Here is a 24,484-nt window from a genome sequence, read left to right as displayed (position 1 = left end):
ATGGAGGGGTAATGGGAGAATGGGAGGGAGGGTGAAAGGTATGGAGGGGTAATGGGAGGGAGGGTGAAAGGGATGGAGGGGTAATGGGAGAATGGGAGGGAGGGTGAAAGGGATGGAGGGGTAATGGGAGAATGGGAGGGTGAAAGGGATGGAGGGGTAATGGGAGAATGGGAGGGAGGGTGAAAGGTTTGGAGGGGTAATGGGAGGGAGGGTGAAAGGGTGGGAGGGGTAATGGGAGGGAGGGTGAAGGGTGGGAGGGGTAATGGGAGAATGGGAGGGAGGGTGAAAGAGATGGAGGGGTAATGGGAGAATGGGAGGGAGGGTGAAAGGGATGGTGGGGTAATGGGATAATGGGAGGAATGGTGAAAGGGATGGAGGGGTAATGGGAGGGAGGGTGAAAGGGATGGAGGGGTAATGGGAGAATGGGAGGGAGGGTGAAAGGGATGGAGGGGTAATGGGAGAATGGGAGGGAGGGTGAAAGTTTTGGAGGGGTAATGGTAGGGAGGGTGAAAGGGTGGGAGGGGTAATGGGAGAATGGGAGCGAGAACGGTTGGGAGGGAGGGTGAAAGGGATGGAGGGGTAATGGGAGAATGGGAGGGATGGTGAAAGGGATGGAGTGGTAATGGGAGAATGGGAGGGAGGGGTGAAATGGATGGAGGGGTAATGGGAGAATGGGAGGGATGGTGAAAGGGATGGAAGGGTAATGGGAGGGAGGGTGAAAGGGATGGAGGGGTAATGGGAGAACGGGAGGGAGGGTGAAAGGGATGGAGGGGTAATGGGAGAATGGGAGGGAGGGTGAATGGTTTGGAGGGGTAATGGGAGGGAGGGTGAAAGAAATGGAGGGGTAATGGGAGAATGGGAGGGAGGGTGAAAGGGATGGAGGAGTAATGGGAGAATGGGAGGGAGGGTGAAAGGGATGGAGGGGTAATGGGAGAATGGGAGGGAGGGTGAATGGTTTGGAGGGGTAATGGGAGGGAGGGTGAAAGAGATGGAGGGGTAATGGGAGAATGGGAGGGAGGGTGAAAGGGATGGAGGAGTAATGGGAGAATGGGAGGGAGGGTGAAAGGGATGGAGGGGTAATGGGAGAATGGGAGGGAGGGTGAAAGGGATGGAGGGGTAATGGGAGGGAGGGTGAAAGGGTGGGAGAGGTAATGGGAGGGAGGGTGAAAGGGTGGGAGGGGTAATGGGAGGGATGGTGAAAGGGTGGGAGGGGTAATGGGAGGGAGGGTGAAAGGGTGGGAGGGAGTGTCAGAAGATGCCATCTATTGTTATTAATGAGGGTCTGAAAATACTCAGCTGGGTGCATCCAGACAAGCTGTTCAGGTGTGAAACAGCGGCAGACTGCTGTTAGTGTGTCAGAGCCAGGATGCCTGATCATAGAATAGACAGATCAACACAGACCAACCACAGGTCAGAGAGAGAACATCTCTCACTATTTAGAGCAGATAGAGAGACTGAGAAAAGAGAAGATTCTCATTACTACAACTCACTGCCAATGGCGGGAGGGAGAGAGTAGGAGAGCATTAGAACTCACTGCCAATGGCGGAAGGGAGAGAGGGGAGGAGAGAGCGAGAGAGCATTAGAACTCACTGCCCATGTGCAGAGAAAGAGAGAGGGATATGATGGTCATTCGAACTTACTTCCGATGCGCAGGTTGATCTGGTCCCGTCGTTCTCCATTGGGGTTCTGAAAGCAGCTGTAAAGTCCGTTGTTTGAGAGGTCCACCTCCATTAGTATGAGTCTAGACCCCTCCTCCCGGTGGTGTGCCTTCACGTCCGTCCCGTTTACCTTCCACGTCACGCTGGCATCGCTGTCCAGAGAGCCACACCTCATGGTCACGTCCCCATCCATACGCTCATACTGAATACTGGCCCCTAGAGAGGAGAGAGGAGCAGGAAACTGTTACTACACTGTTACTAGACTGTTACTAGACTGTTACTACACTGTTACTACACTGTTACTAGACTGTTACTACACTGTTACTACACTGTCACTGCACTGTTATTATGTCAGCTTGTCGGGGTGAACTGGGAGCACAGTGCTGTAGCGGTGGGACAGAAGAGATGGCAACGGAGACAACTTCATGAGCCCTATATTACCTATACTTCTCAACAGAGAGTGAGACAGAAGAGATGGCAACGGAGAAGGCTTCCTGAGCCCTATATTACCTATACTTCTCAACAGAGAGTGAGACAGAAGAGATGGCAACGGAGACAGCTTCCCGAGCCCTATATTACCTATACTTCTCAACAGAGAGTGAGACAGAAGAGATGGCAACGGAGACAACTTCATGAGCCCTATATTACCTATACTTCTCAACAGAGAGTGAGACAGAAGAGATGGCAACGGAGACAACTTCATGAGCCCTATATTACCTATACTTCTCAACAGAGAGTGAGACAGAAGAGATGGCAACGGAGACAGCTTCCCGAGCCCTATATTACCTATACTTCTCAACAGAGAGTGAGACAGAAGAGATGGCAACGGAGAAGGCTTCCTGAGCCCTATATTACCTATACTTCTCAACAGAGAGTGAGACAGAAGAGATGGCAACGGAGACAGCTTCCCGAGCCCTATATTACCTATACTTCTCAACAGAGAGTGAGACAGAAGAGATGGCAACGGAGAAGGCTTTCTGAGCCCTATATTACCTATACTTCTCAACAGAGAGTGAGACAGAAGAGATGGCAACGGAGAAGGCTTCCTGAGCCCTATATTACCTATACTTCTCAACAGCAAGTGAGACAGACAGTGAGACAGAAGAGATGGCAATGGAGACAGCTTCCTGAGCCCTATATTACCTATACTTCTCAACAGAGATGGAAACAGACAGTGAGATAGACAGTGAGACAGACATTGTGACAGACAGTGAGACAGACATTGTGACAGACAGTGAGACAGACAGTGAGACACATAGTGAGACACACAGTGAGACACACAGTGAGACAGACAGTGAGACGGACAGTGAGACAGACACTAACCACCAGGCCCTTGTATTTCTCTGTTAGTCTAAAGGCTGGGATGCCAGTGAGATGTTCAATTAGGAGATGTGTGGAGTCAACTCCACCTGTTGCTTCCATGTCCATGTGAATATCCTCCCCTCAGCTCCTCAACGGCTCAATGGCTCCTCAATGTATATTTATAAATACCTTTCTCTCCTTCCCATCTATCCCTCTCTCCCCCCTCTGTATTCCTCTGGAGAGGCCTGCCTCCGATGAATGAGACCGAGGACAACCCCTCAATGCCACCACCTCGTCTCACTGAAGAACGACGAAGGCAAGACTGAGGAGTACAAGAGCAGTACCATGGTATAAGAGAGAGGAGACATGAATGAGTAGTGTTGACAAGTACAGTACCATGGTATAAGAGAGAGAGAGAGAGGAGACATGAGGGCAGGTGGGTCACCAGAGGAACCTTAGACATACACGTTTGTATCTGAGCATGGGTTAGTGTAATGGAGTTCAGAACGTGCTGGAAGCTCACTCCACAGCTGGAAGCTCACTCCACAGCTGGAAGCTCACTCCACAGCTGGAAGCTCACTCCACAGCTGGAAGCTCACTCCACAGCTGGAAGCTCACTCCACAGCTGGAAGCTCACTCCACAGCTAGCTTGAAATGGCATGAATGGAGCCATCCAATTGGTTCCTTTTGAGTGGCTCAAACATTGTCAAGGAGGATGGTCACGTGTTTTTATTTTATTTAACCTGTATTTATCCAGGAAGGCTCGTTGAGATTTGAATTCCCTTTTTGAAGAGCGCCAAGGTAGGCAGCACCAAATCAGTACACAATTACAGACAGACAACATGAAAAACTACAATTCACATAGAATTCACAAGAATATAGCAAAATCAAAAAACAGCAAATTAAAAACATTGACAGGTCAGGGAGTCAGTCTCAAAATCCTTCATCAGTGATTTAAAAACACCAATCGGGACAAGTTCTTCCAATTTAAAAGTATTTTGTAAGGCGTTCCAAGACGATGGTGCAGAGTACATAAAAGCCCTTTTACCAAATTCAGTTCGGACATTTGGAACAGTTAACAGGATAAAGTCCAGCGAACGAAGAGACGACCCACCACATTTCTGAACAATAAAAGTACCTGAATAAAAAGGTAGTAAACCCAAAATGGCTTTGTAAATAAAAGTATAGCAGTGCCTGAGCCTACGAGTGACTAGAGAAGGCCAGCCAACCCAGGTATATAAAGGGCAGTGGTGCGTAAGGGTTTTGCAGTTTAAAATACATCTCAATGCTCCATGGTAAAGGGTGTCAATTGATCTCAAACACTGCAGCAGAATCATTCATATATAAAATATCCCCATAGTCTAGAAAGGCATAAACGTTCCTCCTTCTGGTTTCAAAAGAAAAACAGACCTGAACTTCAAATTCAAAAATGTTTTATTGTCAAAAATGAGGATCGCTGGTTTGAGACCAGTGTAGAACAGGGACAGTGGAAGAAGATATACTGGTTTGAGACCAGTGTGAGACAGGGACAGTGGAAGAAGATATACTGGTTTGAGACCAGTGTGAGACAGGGACAGTGGAAGAAGATATACTTGTTTGAGACCAGTGTGAGACAGGGACAGTGGAAGAAGATATACTGGTTTGAGACCAGTGTAGAACAGGGACAGTGGAAGAAGATATACTGGTTTGAGACCAGTGTGAGACAGGGACAGTGGAAGAAGATATACTGGTTTGAGACCAGTGTGAGACAGGGACAGTGGAAGAAGATATACTGGTTTGAGACCAGTGTGAGACAGGGACAGTGGAAGAAGATATACTGGTTTGAGACCAGTGTAGAACAGGGACAGTGGAAGAAGATATACTGGTTTGAGACCAGTGTGAGACAGGGACAGTGGAAGAAGATATACTGGTTTGAGACCAGTGTAGAACAGGGACAGTGGAAGAAGATATACTGGTTTGAGACCAGTATGGGACAGTAGAGGAAGATATACTGGTTTGAGACCAGTGTGGGACAGTAGAGGAAGATATACTGGTTTGAGACCACTGTGAGACAGTAGAAGAAGATATACTGGTTTGAGACCAGTGTGAGACAGTAGAAGAAGATATACTGGTTTGAGACCAGTTAGAGACAGTAGAAGAAGATATACTGGTTTGAGACCAGTGTAGAACAGTAGAGGAAGATATACTGGTTTGAGACCAGTTTGAGACAGTAGAGGAATATATACTGGTTTGAGACCAGTGTAGAACAGTAGAGGAAGATATACTGGTTTGAGACCAGTGTAGAACAGCAGAGGAAGATATACTGGTTTGAGACCAGTGTGAGACAGGGACAGTGGAAGAAGATATACTGGTTTGAGACCAGTGTAGAACAGGGACAGTGGAAGAAGATATACTGGTTTGAGACCAGTGTGGGACAGTAGAGGAAGATATACTGGTTTGAGACCAGTGTGAGACAGTAGAAGAAGATATACTGGTTTGAGACCAGTGTGAGACAGTAGAAGAAGATATACTGGTTTGAGACCAGTGTGAGACAGTAGAAGAAGATATACTGGTTTGAGACCAGTTTGAGACAGTAGAAGAAGATATACTGGTTTGAGACCAGTGTGAGACAGTAGAAGAAGATATACTGGTTTGAGACCAGTGTGGGACAGTATAGGAAGATATACTGGTTTGAGACCAGTGTGGGACAGGGACAGTAGAGGAAGATATAGTGGTTTGAGACCAGTGTGAGACAGTAGAGGAAGATATAGTGGTTTGAGACCAGTGTGGGACAGGGACAGTAGAGGAAGATATACTGGTTTGAGACCAGTGTGGGACAGTAGAGGAAGATATACTGGTTTGAGACCAGTGTGGGACAGTAGAGGAAGATATAATGGTTTGAGACCAGTGTAAGACAGGGAAAGTAGAGGAAGATATACTGGTTTGAGACCAGTGTGGGACAGTAGAAGGAGATATACTGGTTTGAGACCAGTGTGGGACAGTAGAAGAAGATATACTGGTTTGAGACCAGTGTGGGACAGTAGAGGAAGATATACTAGTTTGAGACCAGTGTGAGACAGTAGAAGAAGATATACTGGTTTGAGACCAGTGTGGGACAGGGACAGTAGAGGAAGATATAGTGGTTTGAGACCAGTGTGGGACAGTAGAGGAAGATATAGTGGTTTGAGACCAGTGTGAGACAGTAGAAGAAGATATACTGGTTTGAGACCAGTGTGGGACAGTAGAAGAAGATATACTGGTTTGAGACCCGTGTGGGACAGTAGAATAAGATATAGTGGTTTGAGACCAGTGTGAGACAGTGGAGGAAGATATACTGGTTTGAGACCAGTGTGGGACAGGGACAGTAGAGGAAGATATACTGGTTTGAGACCAGTGTGAGACAGTGGAGGAAGATATACTGGTTTGAGACCAGTGTGAGAGAGTAGAAGAAGATATGCTGGTTTGAGACCAGTGTGAGACAGTAGAAGAAGATATACAGGTTTGAGACCAGTGTGAGACAGTAGAAGAAGATATACTGGTTTGAGACCAGTGTGAGACAGTAGAAGAAGATATACTGGTTTGAGACCAGTGTGAGAGAGTAGAAGAAGATATGCTGGTTTGAGACCAGTGTGAGACAGTAGAAGAAGATATACAGGTTTGAGACCAGTGTGAGACAGTAGAAGAAGATATACTGGTTTGAGACCAGTGTGAGAGAGTAGAAGAAGATATACTGGTTTGAGACCAGTGTGAGACAGTAGAGGAAGATATGCTGGTTTGAGACCAGTGTGAGACAGTTGAGGAAGATATGCTGGTTTGAGACCAGTGTGAGACAGTAGAAGAAGATATACTGATTTGAGACGAGTGTGAGACAGTAGAAGAAGATATACTGGTTTGAGACCAGTGTGGGACAGTAGAAGAAGATATACTGGTTTGAGACCAGTGTGGGACAGTAGAGGAAGATATACTGGTTTGAGACCAGTGTGAGACAGTAGAGGAAGATATACTGGTTTGAGACCAGTGTGGGACAGTAGAAGAAGATATACTGGTTTGAGACCAGTGTGGGACATTAGAGGAAGATATACTGGTTTGAGACCAGTGTGAGACAGTAGAGGAAGATATACTGGTTTGAGACCAGTGTGGGACAGAAGAAGAAGATATACTGGTTTGAGACCAGTGTGAGACAGTAGAAGAAGATATACTGGTTTGAGACCAGTGTGAGACAGTAGAAGAAGATATACTGGTTTGAGACCAGTGTGAGACAGTAGAAGAAATATACTGGTTTGAGACCAGTGTGGGACAGTAGAAGAAGATATATTGGTTTGAGACCAGTGTGAGACAGTAGAAGAAGATATACTGGTTTGAGACCAGTGTGGGACAGTGGAGGAAGGTATACTGGTTTGAGACCAGTGTGGGACAGTAGAAGAAGATATACTGGTTTGAGACCAGTGTGGGACAGTAGAAGAAGATATACTGGTTTGAGACCAGTGTGGGACAGTAGAGGAAGATATACTGGTTTGAGACCAGTGTGAGACAGTAGAAGAAGATATACTGTTTTGAGACCAATGTGGGACAGGGACAGTAGAAGAAGATATACTGGTTTGAGACCAGTGTGGGACAGGGACAGTAGAGGAAGATATAGTGGTTTGAGACCAGTGTGGGACAGGGACAGTGGAGGAAGAAAAACTGGTTTGAGACCATTGTGGGACAGTAAAGGAAGATATACTGGTTTGAGACCAGTGTGAGACAGTAGAAGAAGATATACTGGTTTGAGACCAGTGTGAGACAGTAGAAGAAGATATACTGGTTTGAGACCAGTGTAAGACAGTAGAAGAAGATATACTGGTTTGAGACCAGTGTGAGACAGTAGAAGAAGATATACTGGTTTGAGACCAGTGTAGAACAGTAGAGGAAGATATACTGGTTTGAGACCAGTGTGAGACAGTGGAGGAATATATACTGGTTTGAGACCAGTGTAGAACAGTAGAGGAAGATATACTGGTTTGAGACCAGTGTGAGACAGGGACAGTGGAAGAAGATATACTGGTTTGAGACCAGTGTAGAACATGGACAGTGGAAGAAGATATACTGGTTTGAGACCAGTGTGGGACAGTAGAGGAAGATATACTGGTTTGAGACCAGTGTGAGACAATAGAAGAAGATATACTGGTTTGAGACCAGTGTGAGACAGTAGAAGAAGATATACTGGTTTGAGACCATTGTGAGACAGTAGAAGAAGATATACTGGTTTGAGACCAGTGTGAGACAGTGGAGGAAGATATACTGGTTTGAGACCAGTGTGGGACAGGGACAGTAGAGGAAGATATACTGGTTTGAGACCAGTGTGAGACAGTGGAGGAAGATATACTGGTTTGAGACCAGTGTGGGACAGGGACAGCAGAGGAAGATATAGTGGTTTGAGACCAGTGTGAGAGAGTAGAAGAAGATATGCTGGTTTGAGACCAGTGTGAGACAGTAGAAGAAGATATACTGGTTTGAGACCAGTGTGAGACAGTAGAAGAAGATATACTGGTTTGAGACCAGTGTGAGAGAGTAGAAGAAGATATACTGCTTTGAGACCAGTGTGAGACAGTAGAGGAAGATATGCTGGTTTGAGACCAGTGTGAGACAGTTGAGGAAGATATGCTGGTTTGAGACCAGTGTGAGACAGTAGAAGAAGATATACTGGTTTGAGACCAGTGTGAGACAGTAGAAAAGATATACTGGTTTGAGACCAGTTTGAGACAGTAGAGGAAGATATGCTGGTTTGAGACCAGTGTGAGACATTATAAGAAGATATACTGGTTTGAGACCAGTGTGAGACAGTAGAAGAAGATATACTGGTTTGAGACCAGTGTGAGACAGTAGAAGAAGATATACTGGTTTGAGACCAGTGTGAGACAGTGGAGGAAGATATACTGGTTTGAGACCAGTGTGGGACAGGGACAGTAGAGGAAGATATACTGGTTTGAGACCAGTGTGAGACAGTGGAGGAAGATATACTGGTTTGAGACCAGTGTGGGACAGGGACAGCAGAGGAAGATATAGTGGTTTGAGACCAGTGTGAGAGAGTAGAAGAAGATATACTGGTTTGAGACCAGTGTGAGACAGTAGAAGAAGATATACTGGTTTGAGACCAGTGTGAGACAGTAGAGGAAGATATACTGGTTTGAGACCAGTGTGGGACAGTAGAAGAAGATATACTGGTTTGAGACCAGTGTGGGACAGTAGAGGAAGATATACTGGTTTGAGACCAGTGTGAGACAGTAGAAGAAGATATACTGGTTTGAGACCAGTGTGGGACAGTGGAGGAAGATATACTGGTTTGAGACCAGTGTGGGACAGTAGAAGAAGATATACTGTTTTGAGATCAGTGTGAGACAGTAGAGGAAGATATACTGGTTTGAGACCAGTGTGGGACAGTGGAGGAAGATATACTGGTTTGAGACCAGTGTGGGACAGTGGAGGAAGATATACTGGTTTGAGACCAGTGTGGGACAGTAGAGGAAGATATACTGGTTTGAGACCAGTGTGAGACAGTAGAGGAAGATATACTGGTTTGAGACCAGTGTGGGACAGGGACAGTAGAAGAAGATATACTGGTTTGAGACCAGTGTGGGACAGGGACAGTAGAGGAAGATATACTGGTTTGAGACCAGTGTGGGACAGTGGAGGAAGATATACTGGTTTGAGATCAGTGTGAGACAGTAGAGGAAGATATAATGGTTTGAGACCAATGTGGGACAGTAGAGGAAGATATAATGGTTTGAGACCAATGTGGGACAGTAGAGGAAGATATAATGGTTTGAGACCAGTGTGGGACAGGGACAGTGGAGGAAGTTAAACTGGTTTGGGACAGGGACAGTGGAGGAAGAGATACTGGTTTGGGACAGGGACAGTGGAGGAAGATATACTGGTTTGAGACCAGTGTGGGGCAGTAGAGGAAGATATAAAGGATTGAGACCAGTGTGGGACAGTAGAGGAAGATATACTGGTTTGAGACCAGTGTGGGACGGGGACAGTGGAGGAAGATATACTGGTTTGAGACCAGTGTGGGACAGGGACAGTGGAGGAAGATATACTGGTTTGAGACCAGTGTGGGACAGTAGAGGAAGATATACTGGTCTGAGACCAGTATGGGACAGTGGAGGAAGATATACTGGTTTGAGACCAGTGTGGGAAAGTAGAGGAAGATATACTGGTTTGAGACCAGTGTGGGACAGTGGAGGAAGATATACGGTTTGAGACCAGTGTGGGACAGGGACAGTAGAGGGAGATATACTGGTTTGAAAACAGTGTGGGACAGTGGAGGAAGATATACGTTTTGAGACCAGTGTGGGACTGGGACAGTAGAGGAAGATATACTGGTTTGAGACCAGTGTGGGACAGGGACAGTGGAGGAAGATATACTGGTTTGAGACCAGTGTGGGACAGGGACAGTAGAGAAAGAGATACTGGTTTGAGAACAGTGTTGGACAGTGGAGGAAGATATGCTGGTTTTGAATTAGCACTGCACACCTGATTCAAATCCTCTTCACTTGATGATAAGTGGATGGTTTGAATTGGCTGTATAGAGCTCAGGCCAAAACAAACAATGTGTTCCCCGTTGGGACCCCAGGAGCAGGATTAAGAAATACTGTTATGCAGACTGATCCCAATCGCCCTCTCCTCTCCTCTCCTCTCCTCTCCTCTCCTCTCCTCTCCTCTCCTCAACTCACCTGATTGATGCAGTTGGTTCATTGATGCAGTTGGTTCATTGATGCAGTTGGTTCATTGATGCAGTTGGTTCATTGATGCAGTTGCTTCATTGATGCAGTTGGTTCATTGATGCAGTTGCTTCATTGATGCAGTTGGTTCATTGATGCAGTTGGTTCATTGATGCAGTTGCTTCATTGATGCAGTTGGTTCATTGATGCAGTTGGTTCATTGGTGCAATTGGTTCATTGATGCAGTTGGTTCATTGATGCAGTTGGTTCATTGATGCAGTTGGTTCATTGATGCAGTTTGTTCATTGATTCTATTGGTCCATTGATTGTGCAGGGCGGCTTATAGAGTTAGCCTACAATAATATTGAATTTGAATTGGATTTTGTAGCCTAGTTTTTATTCCTTTCTAGAGTGTGCAGAGTGGCTGTCAACAGCTTAGTGAAACGTTTATTTCCTGAGCATATATCACTTGGTTTCCCAAATGTAGCACTGGGTAGCTGCAGGAACAGGGTTGGAGAGCCCATGGCATACAGAGTACTGGGTAGCTGGCATACAGAGTACTGGGGATTTTGGTAATGCTAAGAGTGTGCAAAGCTGTCATCAAGACAAAGGGTGGCTACCTTCAAGAATCTAAAATCTAAAATATATTTTGATTTGTTTGCCACTTTTTTGGTTACTACATGATTCCATATGTGTTCTTTACAGTTGATGTCTTCACTGTTATTCTACAATGTAGAAAAATACAGAAAAACCCTTGGATCCCTTGAATGTGTGTCCAAACTATTGATTGTTACTGTACTTACTGCTGGACATCCCACAACTCATCAAGACAAATGTTTTAGTATGTGTGTCAGATCCTTATGCCTTTAAACACGCTCCCCTTTAATCTGAAATAAAACATCTGCCAAAGAAATAAGAAGCACAAACGGATCATAAAATGTGGTTTAACATCAGATGTATGTACTGTGTTGCACTATATCTGCAGTATTGCCAGTTTAACAGTCATGCGGCAGGGTAGCCTAGTGGTTAGAGCATTGGTTGCAAGTTCAAATCCCCGAGCTGACAGGGTACAAAATCTGTCGTTCTGCCCCTGAACAGGCAATTAACCCACTAGGCCGTCATTGAAAATAAGAATTTGTTCTTAACTGACTTGCCTAGTAAAATAAAGGTAAAAAAAAAATGTACTGAGCTGTGACAGGGTCACCATATTTCACATCTCCTCTCTTCTAAAATCATTGCTTTGCCCTCCATCTAATCCAGTGGAGGCTGGTGAGGAGGAGGACGGCTCATAATAATGTCTGGAATGGAGCCCATGTGTTTGATGCATGTGATACCATTCCACATATTTTGCTCCAGCCATTGCCACTAGCCTGTCCTCCCCAATTAAGGTGCCACCAACCTCCTGTGTTCTAATCCCTTCATTTTATCCCTTGTTTCCAGTGAGGGCTCTGATTAACATGCTCTCTCTCTCTCTCTCTCTCTCTCTCTCTCTCTCTCTCTCTCTCTCTCTCTCTCTCTCTCCCTCCCTCCCTCCCTCCCTCCCTCCCTCCCTCCCTCTCTAAACAGCTGCAAAACGTCCTCCTCATTCTCTCTTCCTTCTCGCCATCTCTCTCGCCTCTTTACTTCTCTCCTTCCTCTCTCTTCATTCTCCTCTTCTCTCCTTCCTCTCTCTTCCTTCTCCTCTTCCTCTCTCCTTCTCTTTCCTTTTCCCCTTCTTCTCTCTTCCTCTCCTTCCTCTCTCCTCCTCCCCTTCCTCTCTCCTTCTCTTCCTCCTCTTTCCTTCTCTCCTTCCCCTCTCCTCATACTCTTCCTTTATTCCTCTCTTCTTCCTCTCTCCTCCCTAACTCCTTCCTCTCCTCCCTCCTTCTCTCCCTCCCTCGCTCTTTCCTCTTCTCCCTCACGTCTCCTTCTCTCCCTCCTCTCTCTCTCCCTCCTCTCCTTCCTCCTTCTCTCTGTCCCTCTCTCCTTCCTCTTCTCCCTCCTCTCTCCCTCCCTCCCTCTCTCCTTCCTCTCCTCCCTCTCTCCTCCCCCTCTCTTTCCTTATATCTGGGCTGAGCCACAAGAGGGATGCTGCAGATGAAATTCAACCAAACACACAAACCCTTTCAGTGGGGGCAGAATAAACACAGTCATAAAGTTCCCCCGCCCTGTGAAGGCAGTACAGAAACACAGGGGGTCCATGGCTCCATTCAACTAGGGAAGGGAAGGGAAACCAGTCTGACATGAAGATGAAAAGGAGGTAAAGCTTTAATTGATGCTTTACATTTAGGAGTGAGTTGGTTGGGTTCATATAGCCATCAGCAATCTATCTTTCTGTTTTGTTCTGTGGGAGTGGGTGAACTCACATAGAAGAGATACACTTTTACGAGCTGAGCAGGGATGTTGGGATGTGGGAATATGCAGCTCAGCTCAGCTCTGGTCTGTCTGGGAAACACACATGGGAGATATCTGGGTTCTGGGGCATTGTGGGGTTAGGTTTAGGAGGGGTTCGTTCTGGGGTGTTGTGGGGTTAGGGTTAGGAGGGGTTCTGGGGTGTTGTGGGGTTAGGTTTAGGAGGGGTTCTGAGGCATCGGGGGGTTAGGTTTAGGAAGGGTTCTGGGGTGTTGTGGGGTTAGGTTTATGAAGGGTTCTGGGGTGTTGTGGGGTTAGGTTTATGAAGGGTTCTGGGGTGTTGTGGGGTTAGGTTTAGGAGGGGTTCTGGGGTGTTGTGGGGTTAGGTTTAGGAGGGGTTCTGGGGTGTTGTGGGGTTAGGTTTAGGAGGGGTTCTGGGGTGTTGTGGGGTTAGGTTTATGAAGGGTTCTGGGGTGTTGTGGGGTTAGGTTTAGGAGGGGTTCTGGGGTGTTGTGGGGTTAGGTTTAGGAGGGGTTCTGAGGCGTCGGGGGGTTAGGTTTAGGAAGGGTTCTGGGGCGTCGGGGGTTAGGTTTATCTGTCCATAGTAGAACAACATCAGTAACACTAACCAAACCCTTAACCCTAACTAGACTCCACAACAACATAATTCACAACACTAACCAAACCCTAACTAGACTCCACAACAACATAATTCACAACACTAACCAAACCCTAACTAGACTCCACAACAACATAATTCACAACACTAACCAAACCCTAACTAGACTCCACAACAACATCATTCACAACACTAACCAAACCCTAACTAGACTCCACAACAACATAATTCACAACACTAACCAAACCCTAACTAGACTCCACAACAACATAATTCACAACACTAACCAAACCTTTAACCCTAACTGGACTCCACAACAACATAATTCACAACACTAACCAAACCTTTAACCCTAACTGGACTCCACAACAACATAATTCACAACACTAACCAAACCTTTAACCCTAACTGGACTCCACAACAACATCATTCACAACACTAACCAAACCTTTAACCCTAACTGGACTCCACAACAACATAATTCACAACACTAACCAAACCCTTAACCCTAACTAGACTCCACAACAACATAATTCACAACACTAACCAAACCCTAACTAGACTCCACAACAACATAATTCACAACACTAACCAAACCCTAACTAGACTCCACAACAACATCATTCACAACACTAACCAAACCCTAACTAGACTCCACAACAACATAATTCACAACACTAACCAAACCTTTAACCCTAACTGGACTCCACAACAACATAATTCACAACACTAACCAAACCCTAACTAGACTCCACAACAACATCATTCACAACACTAACCAAACCTTTAACCCTAACTGGACTCCACAACAACATAATTCACAACACTAACCAAACCCTTAACCCTAACTAGACTCCACAACAACATAATTCACAACACTAACCAAACCCTAACTAGACTCCACAACAACATCATTCACAACACTAACCAAACCCTAACTAGACTCCACAACAACATCATTCACAACACTAACCAAACCCTAACTAGACTCCACAACAACATAATTCACAACACTAACCAAACCCTAACTAGACTCCACAACAACATAATTCACAACACTAACCAAACCCTAACTAGACTCCACAACAACATCATGAGGACTATATTGATGACTATATTGATGACTGTATTGATGACTGTATTGATGACCATATTGATTACTATATTGATGACCATATTGATTACTATATTGGTGACTATATTGATGACTGTATTGATGACTATCATGATGACTGTATTGATTACTGTATTGATGCCTATCATGATGACTGTATTGATGACTATCATGATGACGGTATTGATGACTATCATGATGACTGTATTGATGACTGTATTGATGCCTATCATGATGACTGTATTGATGATTATCATGATGACTGTATTGATGACTATCATGATGACTGTATTGATGACTATCATGATGACTGTATTGATGACTGTATTGATGACTGTGTTGATGACTATATTGATGATAATCATGATGACTGTATTGATGACTATCATGATGACTGTATTGATGACTATTCATGATAACTACTGTGATGACTATCATGATGACTATATTGAATACTATTCATGAGGACTACTGTGATGACTATCATGAGGACTATATTGATCACTATATTGATGACTATCATGATGACCGTATTGATGACTTTCATGAGGACTATATTGATGACCACAGTGAAGACTATTGTGATGACTAGTTGATGACTATATACAGATGTTTGACCTTAACTTGATCATTCTCCTGTCACAGAGAATTATCCTGCTGCATCAGGAAATTCAAATGGGCTTTACGAGTCCCTGAAAAATAGCAGTTGTCTTTCTCTCCGTGCTGGGGCTGTTGAGTCATTGGTATCAGGGCGTACTATCGAAAAAATAATCTCTCTCACTCGCTCAAACGTTAGGTTAGGTCCAATTACTGCAACATTCAAATGGACAAAATGTATCTGAAATGCAGCAATGCACATCAACAACCACCATTTTACATAGCTGAATAAAACAAGATAGGATACAATTGGCACTATTATGTTGTAGCCTAGTGGAGACCGATAGCTTAGGTCAAAATGCATGTTGTAGCCTAGTGGAGATAGCTAACGTCAAAATGGAGTTCAATCGTGGGGGGGGGGGGGGGGGGGGGGGGGGGGGGGGGGGGGCTAGCGATTAGGGCTGCTGCCTTCAGCACATACAGGCCTACCGTGTTGGTGTGATTCCAGCCCAAACCCTTCTGACACAAATAACTCAATCACCCCGATTTACTTGATTTATTCACGCATTTCAAATATGGACATTATTCTCCTACATTAATTTCACATTTCCAAAAACTGTTTCCTTTCAAATGGTATCAAGAATATGCATATCCTTGCTTCAGGTCCTGAGCTACAGGCAGTTCGATTTGGGTTTGTCATTTTAGGGGAAAATGGAAAAAAAAGGGTCCGATCCTTAAGAGATTTATCATGACACTAGCCAGCCTATAGTCCTAATGTTAGTTAATACCATGACACTAGCCAACATATAGTCCTAATGTTAGAGTTCATATCATGACACTAGCCAGCCTATAGTCCTAATGTTAGTTAATACCATGACACTAGCCAACATATAGTCCTAATATTAGAGTTCATATCATGACACTAGCCAGCCTATAGTCCTAATGTTAGTTAATATCATGACACTAGCCAGCCTATAGTCCTAATGTTAGTTAATATCATGACACTAGCCAGCCTATAGTCCTAATGTTAGAGTTCATATCATGACACTAGCCAGCCTATAGTCCTAATGTTAGAGTTCATATCATGACACTAGCCAGCCTATAGTCCTAATATTAGAGTTCATATCATGACACTAGCCAGCCTATAGTCCTAATATTAGAGTTCATATCATGACACTAGCCAGCCTATAGTCCTAATGTTAGTTAATACCATGACACTAGCCAACATATAGTCCTAATGTTAGAGTTCATATCATGACACTAGCCAGCCTATAGTCCTAATGTTAGTTAATACCATGACACTAGCCAACATATAGTCCTAATATTAGAGTTCATATCATGACACTAGCCAGCCTATAGTCCTAATATTAGAGTTCATATCATGACACTAGCCAGCCTATAGTCCTAATGTTAGTTAATATCATGACACTAGCCAGCCTATAGTCCTAATGTTAGTTAATACCATGACACCAGCCAGCCTATAGTCCTAATATTTGTCACACCCTGACCTTAGAGAGCCTTTTTATGTCTCTATTTGGTTTGGTCAGGGTGTGATTTGGGTGGGCATTCTATGTTTTGTATTTCTTTGTGTTTGGTCGAGTGTGGATCCCAATCAGAGGCAGCTGTCGATCATTGTCTCTGATTGGGAATCATCCTTAGGTAGCCTTTGTTTTTGTACAGCTCTTGTAGCCTATGGAACGGTACGTTCGTTTTGGTTTCACTTTGTTATTTTGTTGCTGGTTCTCATTTAAATAAATATGATGACCACAAATTACGCTGCGCCTTGGTCTCCTTCAAACAACGCACGTCACAGAAGATCCCACCACAAAAAGACCAAGCAGCGTTTTCTGGAGGAGTGGACATGGGAGGAGATACTGGAAGGCAAGGGACTCTGGGCGCAGGCTGGATAATATCGCTGTCCTAAGGAGGAAATGGAAGCAGCAAAGGCGGAACGGCGAAGATACGAGGAGTTGGCACAACGAAGCATGCACGAGAGGCAGCCCCCCCCCCCCCAAAAAATAAATTGGGGAGGGGCACACGGGGGGGATTGGCGGTGTCAGGTTATAGACCTGAGCCAACTCCCCGTGCTTACCGTGGGGAGAGTGTGACTAGTCAGGCACCATGTTATGTGGTTCTGCGCAGTGTGTCTCCGGTGCGCATGCACAGCCCGGTGTGCTCTGTGCCAGCTCCTCACATTTGTCGAGCTAGAGTGGGCATTCAGCAAGGATGGATGGTGCCGGCTCAGCACATCTGGCCTCCAGTGAGTCTCTTCGGTCCAGGATATCCTGCACCGGCTCTCCGGTGTGTCTCCGGTGCGACTGCACAGCCCTGTGCATCCTGTGCCAGCATTTGCCGGGTTATCATGAGCATCCAGCAAGGATGGGTTGTGCCAACTCTGTGCTCCAGACCTCCAGCGCGTCTCCACGGCCCATATCTAGAAAATCACATTGTGGGACTCCTTCGTTGCCTGGGCGGTGTGTTTGGGATCATTGTCATGCTGAAAGACCCAGCCACGTTTCATCTTCAATGCCCTTGCTGATGGAAGGAGGTTTTCACTCAAAATCTCACGATATATGGCCCCATTCATTCTTTCCTTTACACGGATCAGTCGTCCTGGTCCTTTTGCAGAAAAACAGCCCCAAAGCATGATGTTTCCACCCCATGCTTCACAGTAGGTATGGTGTTCTTCGGATGCAACTCAGCATTCTTTGTCCTCCACACAACAAGTTGAGTTTTTACCAAAAAGTTATATTTTGGTTTCATCTGACCATATGACATTCTCCCAATCTTCTTCTGGATCATCCAAATGCTCTCTAGCAAACTTTAGACGGACCTGGACATGTACTGGCTTAAGCAGAGGGACATGTCTGGCACTGCAGGATTTGGGTCCCTGGCAACGTAGTGTGTTACTGATGGTAGGCTTTGTTACTTTGGTCCCAGCTCTCTGCAGGTCATTCACTAGGTCCACTGGGATTTTTGCTCACCGTTCTTGTGATCATTTTGACCCCACGGGGTGAGATCTTGCGTGGAGCCCCAGATCGAGGGAGATTATCAGTGGTCTTGTAGGTCTTCCATTTCCTAATAATTGCTCCCACAGTTGATTTCTTCAAACCAAGCTGCTTACCTATTGCAAATTCACTCTTCCCAGCCTGGTGCAGGTCTACAATTTTGTTTCTGGTGTCCTTTGACAGCTCTTTGGTCTTGGCCATAGTGGAGTTTGGAGTGTGACTGTTTGAGGTTGTGGACAGGTGTCTTTTATACTGATAACAAGTTCAAACAGGTGCCATTAATACAGGTAACGAGTGGAGGACAGAGGAGCCTCTTAAAGAAGAAGTTACAGGTCTGTGAGAGCCAGAAATCTTGCTTGTTTGTAGGTGACCAAATACTTATTTTCCACCATAATTTGCAAATAAATTCATAAAAAATCCTACAATGTGATTTTCTGGATTTTTTTTCTAATTTTGTCTGTCACAGTTGAAGTGTATTACAATTACAGGCCTCTCTCATCTTTTTAAATGGGAGAACTTGCACAATTGGTGGCTGACTAAATACTTTTTTGCCCCACTGTAAGTAGAAGAGGACTTTCATTCTCTCTTTTCAAACAAAGGAATGTCTGTTATCCACAGACAATTTTTCAATGAAAAAAATGAATGTAACATTGGTTTTGATTTTGTGATGTCATTATAAACTGTATGGACGAAACTTGGAAAGTATATTCCCTGTATAGTTATTTTAGGAGATATAAGATAATATAAACTATGCATAAGTAAGTAGACACGCCCCGAGTGAGATCGGAGAGCATGTCAGGCTGACGGAACCATCCCTTTTGGACAAAGTGCATAAAAAGCCTTGGTTTTGAAATTAATATTAGACCAGGAAATGTGATTAGGGTAGCTACACGTTTAAAAGGGTTGGAACTTTGAACCTCAACACAAGGTGGAGAAGTAAACCTTCCTTTAGACCAGAGAGACGGCGAGCTGCAGCTCATGTCCAAAGTGAATCTGAATCCTGAACCCTGAATAATCAACACACGGAGGAAGAGGCTACAAACTCCCCTCTCAGACAATCAGCTGATTACCTGTCCTGAGTAAAATAACTTAAACTCTTCAAACCAGTACACTACTCTCATCATCCCATTAAAACCATCGGCATGGCTGATGGCTTTTCTTCAAATAAGCAGCTCCAGGAGCGAATGGAACAGAGTGAACTCTAGTTCTGTTCAGGACAACACAACAGAGAAAGACACCCACACGTAAATACATTCATGATTTCTTATTCTAAACGTGCGGTGGTTTGTGTGCTTTATGATTAATATTACTGTGAGAATAGTTCTGTCACGCCCTGACCATAGTTTACTTTGTATTTTCTATGTTTTGATTGGTCAGGGTGTGATCTGAGTGGGCATTCTATGTTTCATGTCTTGTTTGTCTATTTCTATGTCCGGCCTGATATGGTTCTCAATCAGAGGCAGGTGTTAGTCATTGTCTCTGATTGGGAACCATATTTAGGTAGCCTGGGTTTCACTGTGTGTTTGTGGGTGATTGTTCCTGTCTATGTGTTTTCACCAGATAGGCTGTTTAGGTTTTCGTTACGTTCATCACGTTCTTTATTTTTGTAGTGTTTGTATTGATTCGTGTTTTACGTTTGTTAATTAAAACATGGATCGCAATCTACACGCTGCATTTTGGTCCGACTCTCCTTCTCACGAAGAAAACCGTTACAGAATCACCCACCACCAACGGACCAAGCAGCGTGTCAACAGGCAGCAACAGCAGCGTAAAGAGGAATGGACATGGGAGGACGTTTTGGATGGCAAGGGCTGTTACACTTGGGAGGAGATACTGGCTGGAAGAGATCGCCTCCCATGGGAACAGGTGGAGGCACTTAGGAGAGCAGAGGCAGCCGGAGAGAGGAGCCGGCGATATGAGGGAACACGGCTGGCAAGGAAGCCCGAGAGGCAGCCCCAAAAATTTCTTGGGGGGGGGCTAACAGGGAGTATGGCTACGCCAGGTAGGAGACCTGCGCAAACTCCCTGTGCTTACCGGGGGGCTAGAGAGACCGGACAGGCACCGTGTTATGCAGTGGTGCGCACGGTGTCTCCAGTGCGGGTGCATAGCCCGGTGCGGTATATTCCAGCTCCGCGTGTCTGCCGGGCTAGATTGAGCGTCGAGCCTAATGCCATGAAGCCGGCTCTACGCAGCTGGTCCCCAGTGCGTCTCCTTGGGCCGGTTTACATGGCACCAGCCTTGCGCTCGGTTTCTCCGGTTCGCCTGCATAGTCCAGTGCGGGCTATTCCACCTCGCCGCACTGGCAGGGCGACCGTGAGCATTCAACCAGGTAAGGTTGGGCAGGCTCGGTGCTCAAGAGCTCCAGTGCGCCTGCACGGTCCGGTTTTTCCAGTACCACCTCCACACCCCAGCCCTCCGGTAGCAGCTCCCCGCACCAGGCTTCCTGTGCGTGTCCTCGGCCCAGTACCACCAGTGCCAGCACCACGCATCAGGCCTACAGTGCGCCTCGCCTGTCCAGCGCTGCCAGAGCCTCCCTTCTCTTCAGCGCTGTCGGAGTCTCCCGCCTGTTTAGCGCTGTTAGAGCCTGCCTTCTCTACAGCGCTGCCGGAGTCTCCCGCCTGTTCAGAACTGCCAGTTAGCATAGAGCTGCCAGTTAGCATAGAGCTGCCAGTTAGCATAGAGCTGCCAGTTAGCATAGAGCTGCCAGTTAGCATAGAGCTGCCAGTTAGCATAGAGCTGCCAGTTAGCAAGGAGCTGCCAGTCTGCAAGGAGCTGCCAGTCTGCATGGAGCTGCCAGTCTGCAAGGAGCCGCCAGAGCTGCCAGTCTGCAGGATGCCGCCAAAGCTGCCAGTCTGCAAGGAGCCGCCAGAGCTGCCAGTCTGCAAGGAGCCGCCAGAGCTGCCAGTCTGCAAGGAGCCGCCAGAGCTGCCAGTTAGCATGGAGCAGCCAGGGCCGCCAGTCAGCATGGAGCAGCCAGGGCCGCCAGTCAGCATGGAGCAGCCAGGGCCGCCAGTCAGCATGGAGCAGCCAGGGCCGCCAGTCAGCATGGAGCAGCCAGTCAGCATGGAGCAGCCAGTCAGCATGGAGCAGCCAGAGCAGCCAGTCAGCATGGAGCGGCCAGAGCTGCCAGTCAGCATGGAGCAGCCAGTCAGCATGGAGCAGCCAGAGCTGCCAGTCAGCATGGAGCAGCCAGTCAGCATGGAGCAGCCAGAGCTACCAGTCATCATGGAGCAGCCAGAGCAGGCTGCCAGCATGGAGCAGCCAGAGCAGCCAGTCTGTGTCGACCAGACTCTTCCAGATCTGCCAGTCGACCAGACTCTTCCAGATCTGCCAGTCGACCAGACTCTTCCAGATCTGCCAGTCGACCAGACTCTTCCAGATCTGCCAGTCGTCCAGACTCTTCCAGATCTGCCAGTCGTCCAGACTCTTCCAGATCTGCCAGTCGACCAGACTCTTCCAGATCTGCCAGTCGACCAGACTCTTCCAGATCTGCCAGTCGACCAGATTCTCCTGGATCCGCCAGTCAGCCAGGATCTTCCAGAACCGCCAGCCAGCCAGGATCTGCCGGATCCAACCACCTGCCTGAGCTTCCTCTCAGTGCTGAGCTTCTTCTCAGTGCTGAGCTTCCTCTCAGGGCTGAGCTACCCATCTGTCCCGAGTTACCTCTGTCCCGAGCTGTCCCTCTGTCCCATGTTATCATTGTGGTGGGTAACCTATTTAGGGATGTTTAGGAGGGGGATTAAAACTGTCATGGAGTGGGGTCCACGTCCAGCGCCAGAGCCGCCACCGCGGACAGATGCCCACCCAGACCCTCCCCTATAGGTTCAGGTTTTGCGGCCGGAGTCCGCACCTTGGGGGGGGGGTACTGTCACGCCCTGACCATAGTTTACTTTGTATTTTCTATGTTTTGATTGGTCAGGGTGTGATCTGAGTGGGCATTCTATGTTTCATGTCTTGTTTGTCTATTTCTATGTCCGGCCTGATATGGTTCTCAATCAGAGGCAGGTGTTAGTCATTGTCTCTGATTGGGAACCATATTTAGGTAGCCTGGGTTTCACTGTGTGTTTGTGGGTGATTGTTCCTGTCTATGTGTTTTCACCAGATAGGCTGTTTAGGTTTTCGTTACGTTCATCACGTTCTTTATTTTTGTAGTGTTTGTATTGATTCGTGTTTTACGTTTGTTAATTAAAACATGGATCGCAATCTACACGCTGCATTTTGGTCCGACTCTCCTTCTCACGAAGAAAACCGTTACAAGTTCTGAAATGTCCTCGATGATAAGTGTGCCTTTTTTCTCCCCCCCTCTCCGTCTATGTTGTAACAAGCCGTCATATTTTGTCAGTCCAATAGGGACCTTTTTCTCATGTAAAGGGTGTAGGTTTATTCTGTGTTATTATTTTGTTAGCTAGTAAATGAATAATTAAACCAATTTGTGTAGTATTGAATCATAAGTAAGGCTGGGTTTTTTGCAGATGCAGGAGGTTACGACTGTTCAGAATGACGATTTGATAAGAGTTTATGATTAACACGTTGACTGTTTTATGGATGTGATAGATAATTTATAGATGTAATAGATATATATTCTAGAGTTTAATTCAGGAGATGTAATAGATATATATCTTATAGAGTGTAATTCAGGAGATGGTAACTCTTTAAACAAACTCTTCCGTGGTGCCCTGAATCCTAATGAGTTAATTGTTACACGATTAATTTAATCAGGTAACAATTAAACATAGTGGATTAAAGAAATAACAATCATCAGATTATTGAAAGTAAAATCACAACAACGGGGAGAATAAAGACGGAATCTTGGTCAGATTATCCGAAAGGGGTATGGGAGAGGGCCTTACAGCATAACCCTGTCTAAAAGGCGTGTAGCGGTGTTCAAGGGTAGAATTTCCATGAGTTAGACAGTCAATATGTTGGTAATAATTTGGGAGCTTGGTTCTGAAATGAGTTTTGTAAAAGTCCCCCACAACAATGAATGTCCAGGGTCCATTGAAGATCTTTGAGAGCCTTTTCGATGTCGGCGTGTGGCAGGATGTACACAGCCATGGCGGTAATTCCTGAGAACTCTCTCGGAAGGGGCAACATTTGATGACCAAGTCATGGGAACAGAAGTTCTTGTACGTTTCCTCCGTCGCACCATGTGTTGGTCATAAAGCAGATCCCACCACCTTTGCTCTTGCCAGAGAGAGTTTCCTTCCTATCTGCTCGAAAAACTGTAAAACCCGCTGGTTGAATATAATCCATCTGGATGTTGGAGGAAAGTCTCAGAAAAACAGAGCATGTTATAGGATCTAGTCCATCCTCGCCCTGAGTTCGTCAAGTTTGTTCTTGAATGATTGAACATTGACGAGTAGTATGCTCAGTAATCTCACTGAGACCCCGCCACGTCAGCTCCTCACCGAAAAAGCTAGTCCATTGTTCTGCCGTCCCAGGGTATTCTGGGAAGTCGGGTGGCCGGTGAGTACCCAGCGATTAATATTCCAATACTTCTACCCAGGTGTGTGTAACTAATGCAAGAAACAAACTGATTAATAAAGTTGGAGGAAAACACTAGACACTGAACAGGTGCAGTGAAATAAGTTGTTTTACATGGTCAGCCATAGTATTATGATAGGTGTTGTTTTACATGGTCAGCCATAGTATTATGATAGGTGTTGTTTTACAGGGTCAGCCATAGTATTATGATAGGTGTTGTTTTACATGGTCAGCCATAGTATTATGATAGGTGTTGTTTTACAGGGTCAGCCATAGTATTATGATAGGTGTCGTTATACATGGTCAGCCATAGTATTATGATAGGTGTTGTTTTACATGGTCAGCCATTGTAGTATGATAGGTGTTGTTTTACAGGGTCAGCCATAGTATTATGATAGCTGCAGTGTAATGTGTTGTTTTGCAGTATAGTATTATGATAGCTGCAGTGTAATGTGTTGTTTTGCAGTATAGTATTATGATAGGTGTTGTTATACAGGGTCAGCCATAGTAGTATGATAGGTGTTGTTTTACAGGGTCAGCCATAGTATTATGATAGGTGTTGTTTTACAGGGTCAGTCATAGTATTATGATAGGTGTTGTTTTACGTGGTCAGTCATAGTATTATGATAGCTGCAGTGTAATGTGTTGTTTTGCAGGGTCAGTCATAGTATTATGATAGGTGTTGTTAT

The 24,484-nt window shown here is 45.7% G+C and overlaps 1 protein-coding gene across 1 annotated transcript in view; it reads right to left on the bottom strand.

Moving 5' to 3' along the window:
- Window positions 1-24,484, bottom strand: part of LOC118964552 (ciliary neurotrophic factor receptor subunit alpha-like) — a 361,591-nt gene that overhangs the window by 151,149 nt on the left and 185,958 nt on the right. Inside the window, exon 3 of the mRNA XM_036976606.1 lies at window positions 1,641-1,874. Coding sequence (XP_036832501.1) covers window positions 1,641-1,874 — 234 coding nt within the window. The remainder of the gene's footprint in view (window positions 1-1,640; window positions 1,875-24,484) is intronic.

This window comes from Oncorhynchus mykiss, chromosome 5, assembly GCF_013265735.2.
Source record: "Oncorhynchus mykiss isolate Arlee chromosome 5, USDA_OmykA_1.1, whole genome shotgun sequence".
Lineage (NCBI taxonomy): Eukaryota > Metazoa > Chordata > Actinopteri > Salmoniformes > Salmonidae > Oncorhynchus > Oncorhynchus mykiss.
The sequence above is the reverse complement of the archived record's forward strand: the minus strand, read 5'-3'. Positions and strand labels throughout refer to the sequence as shown.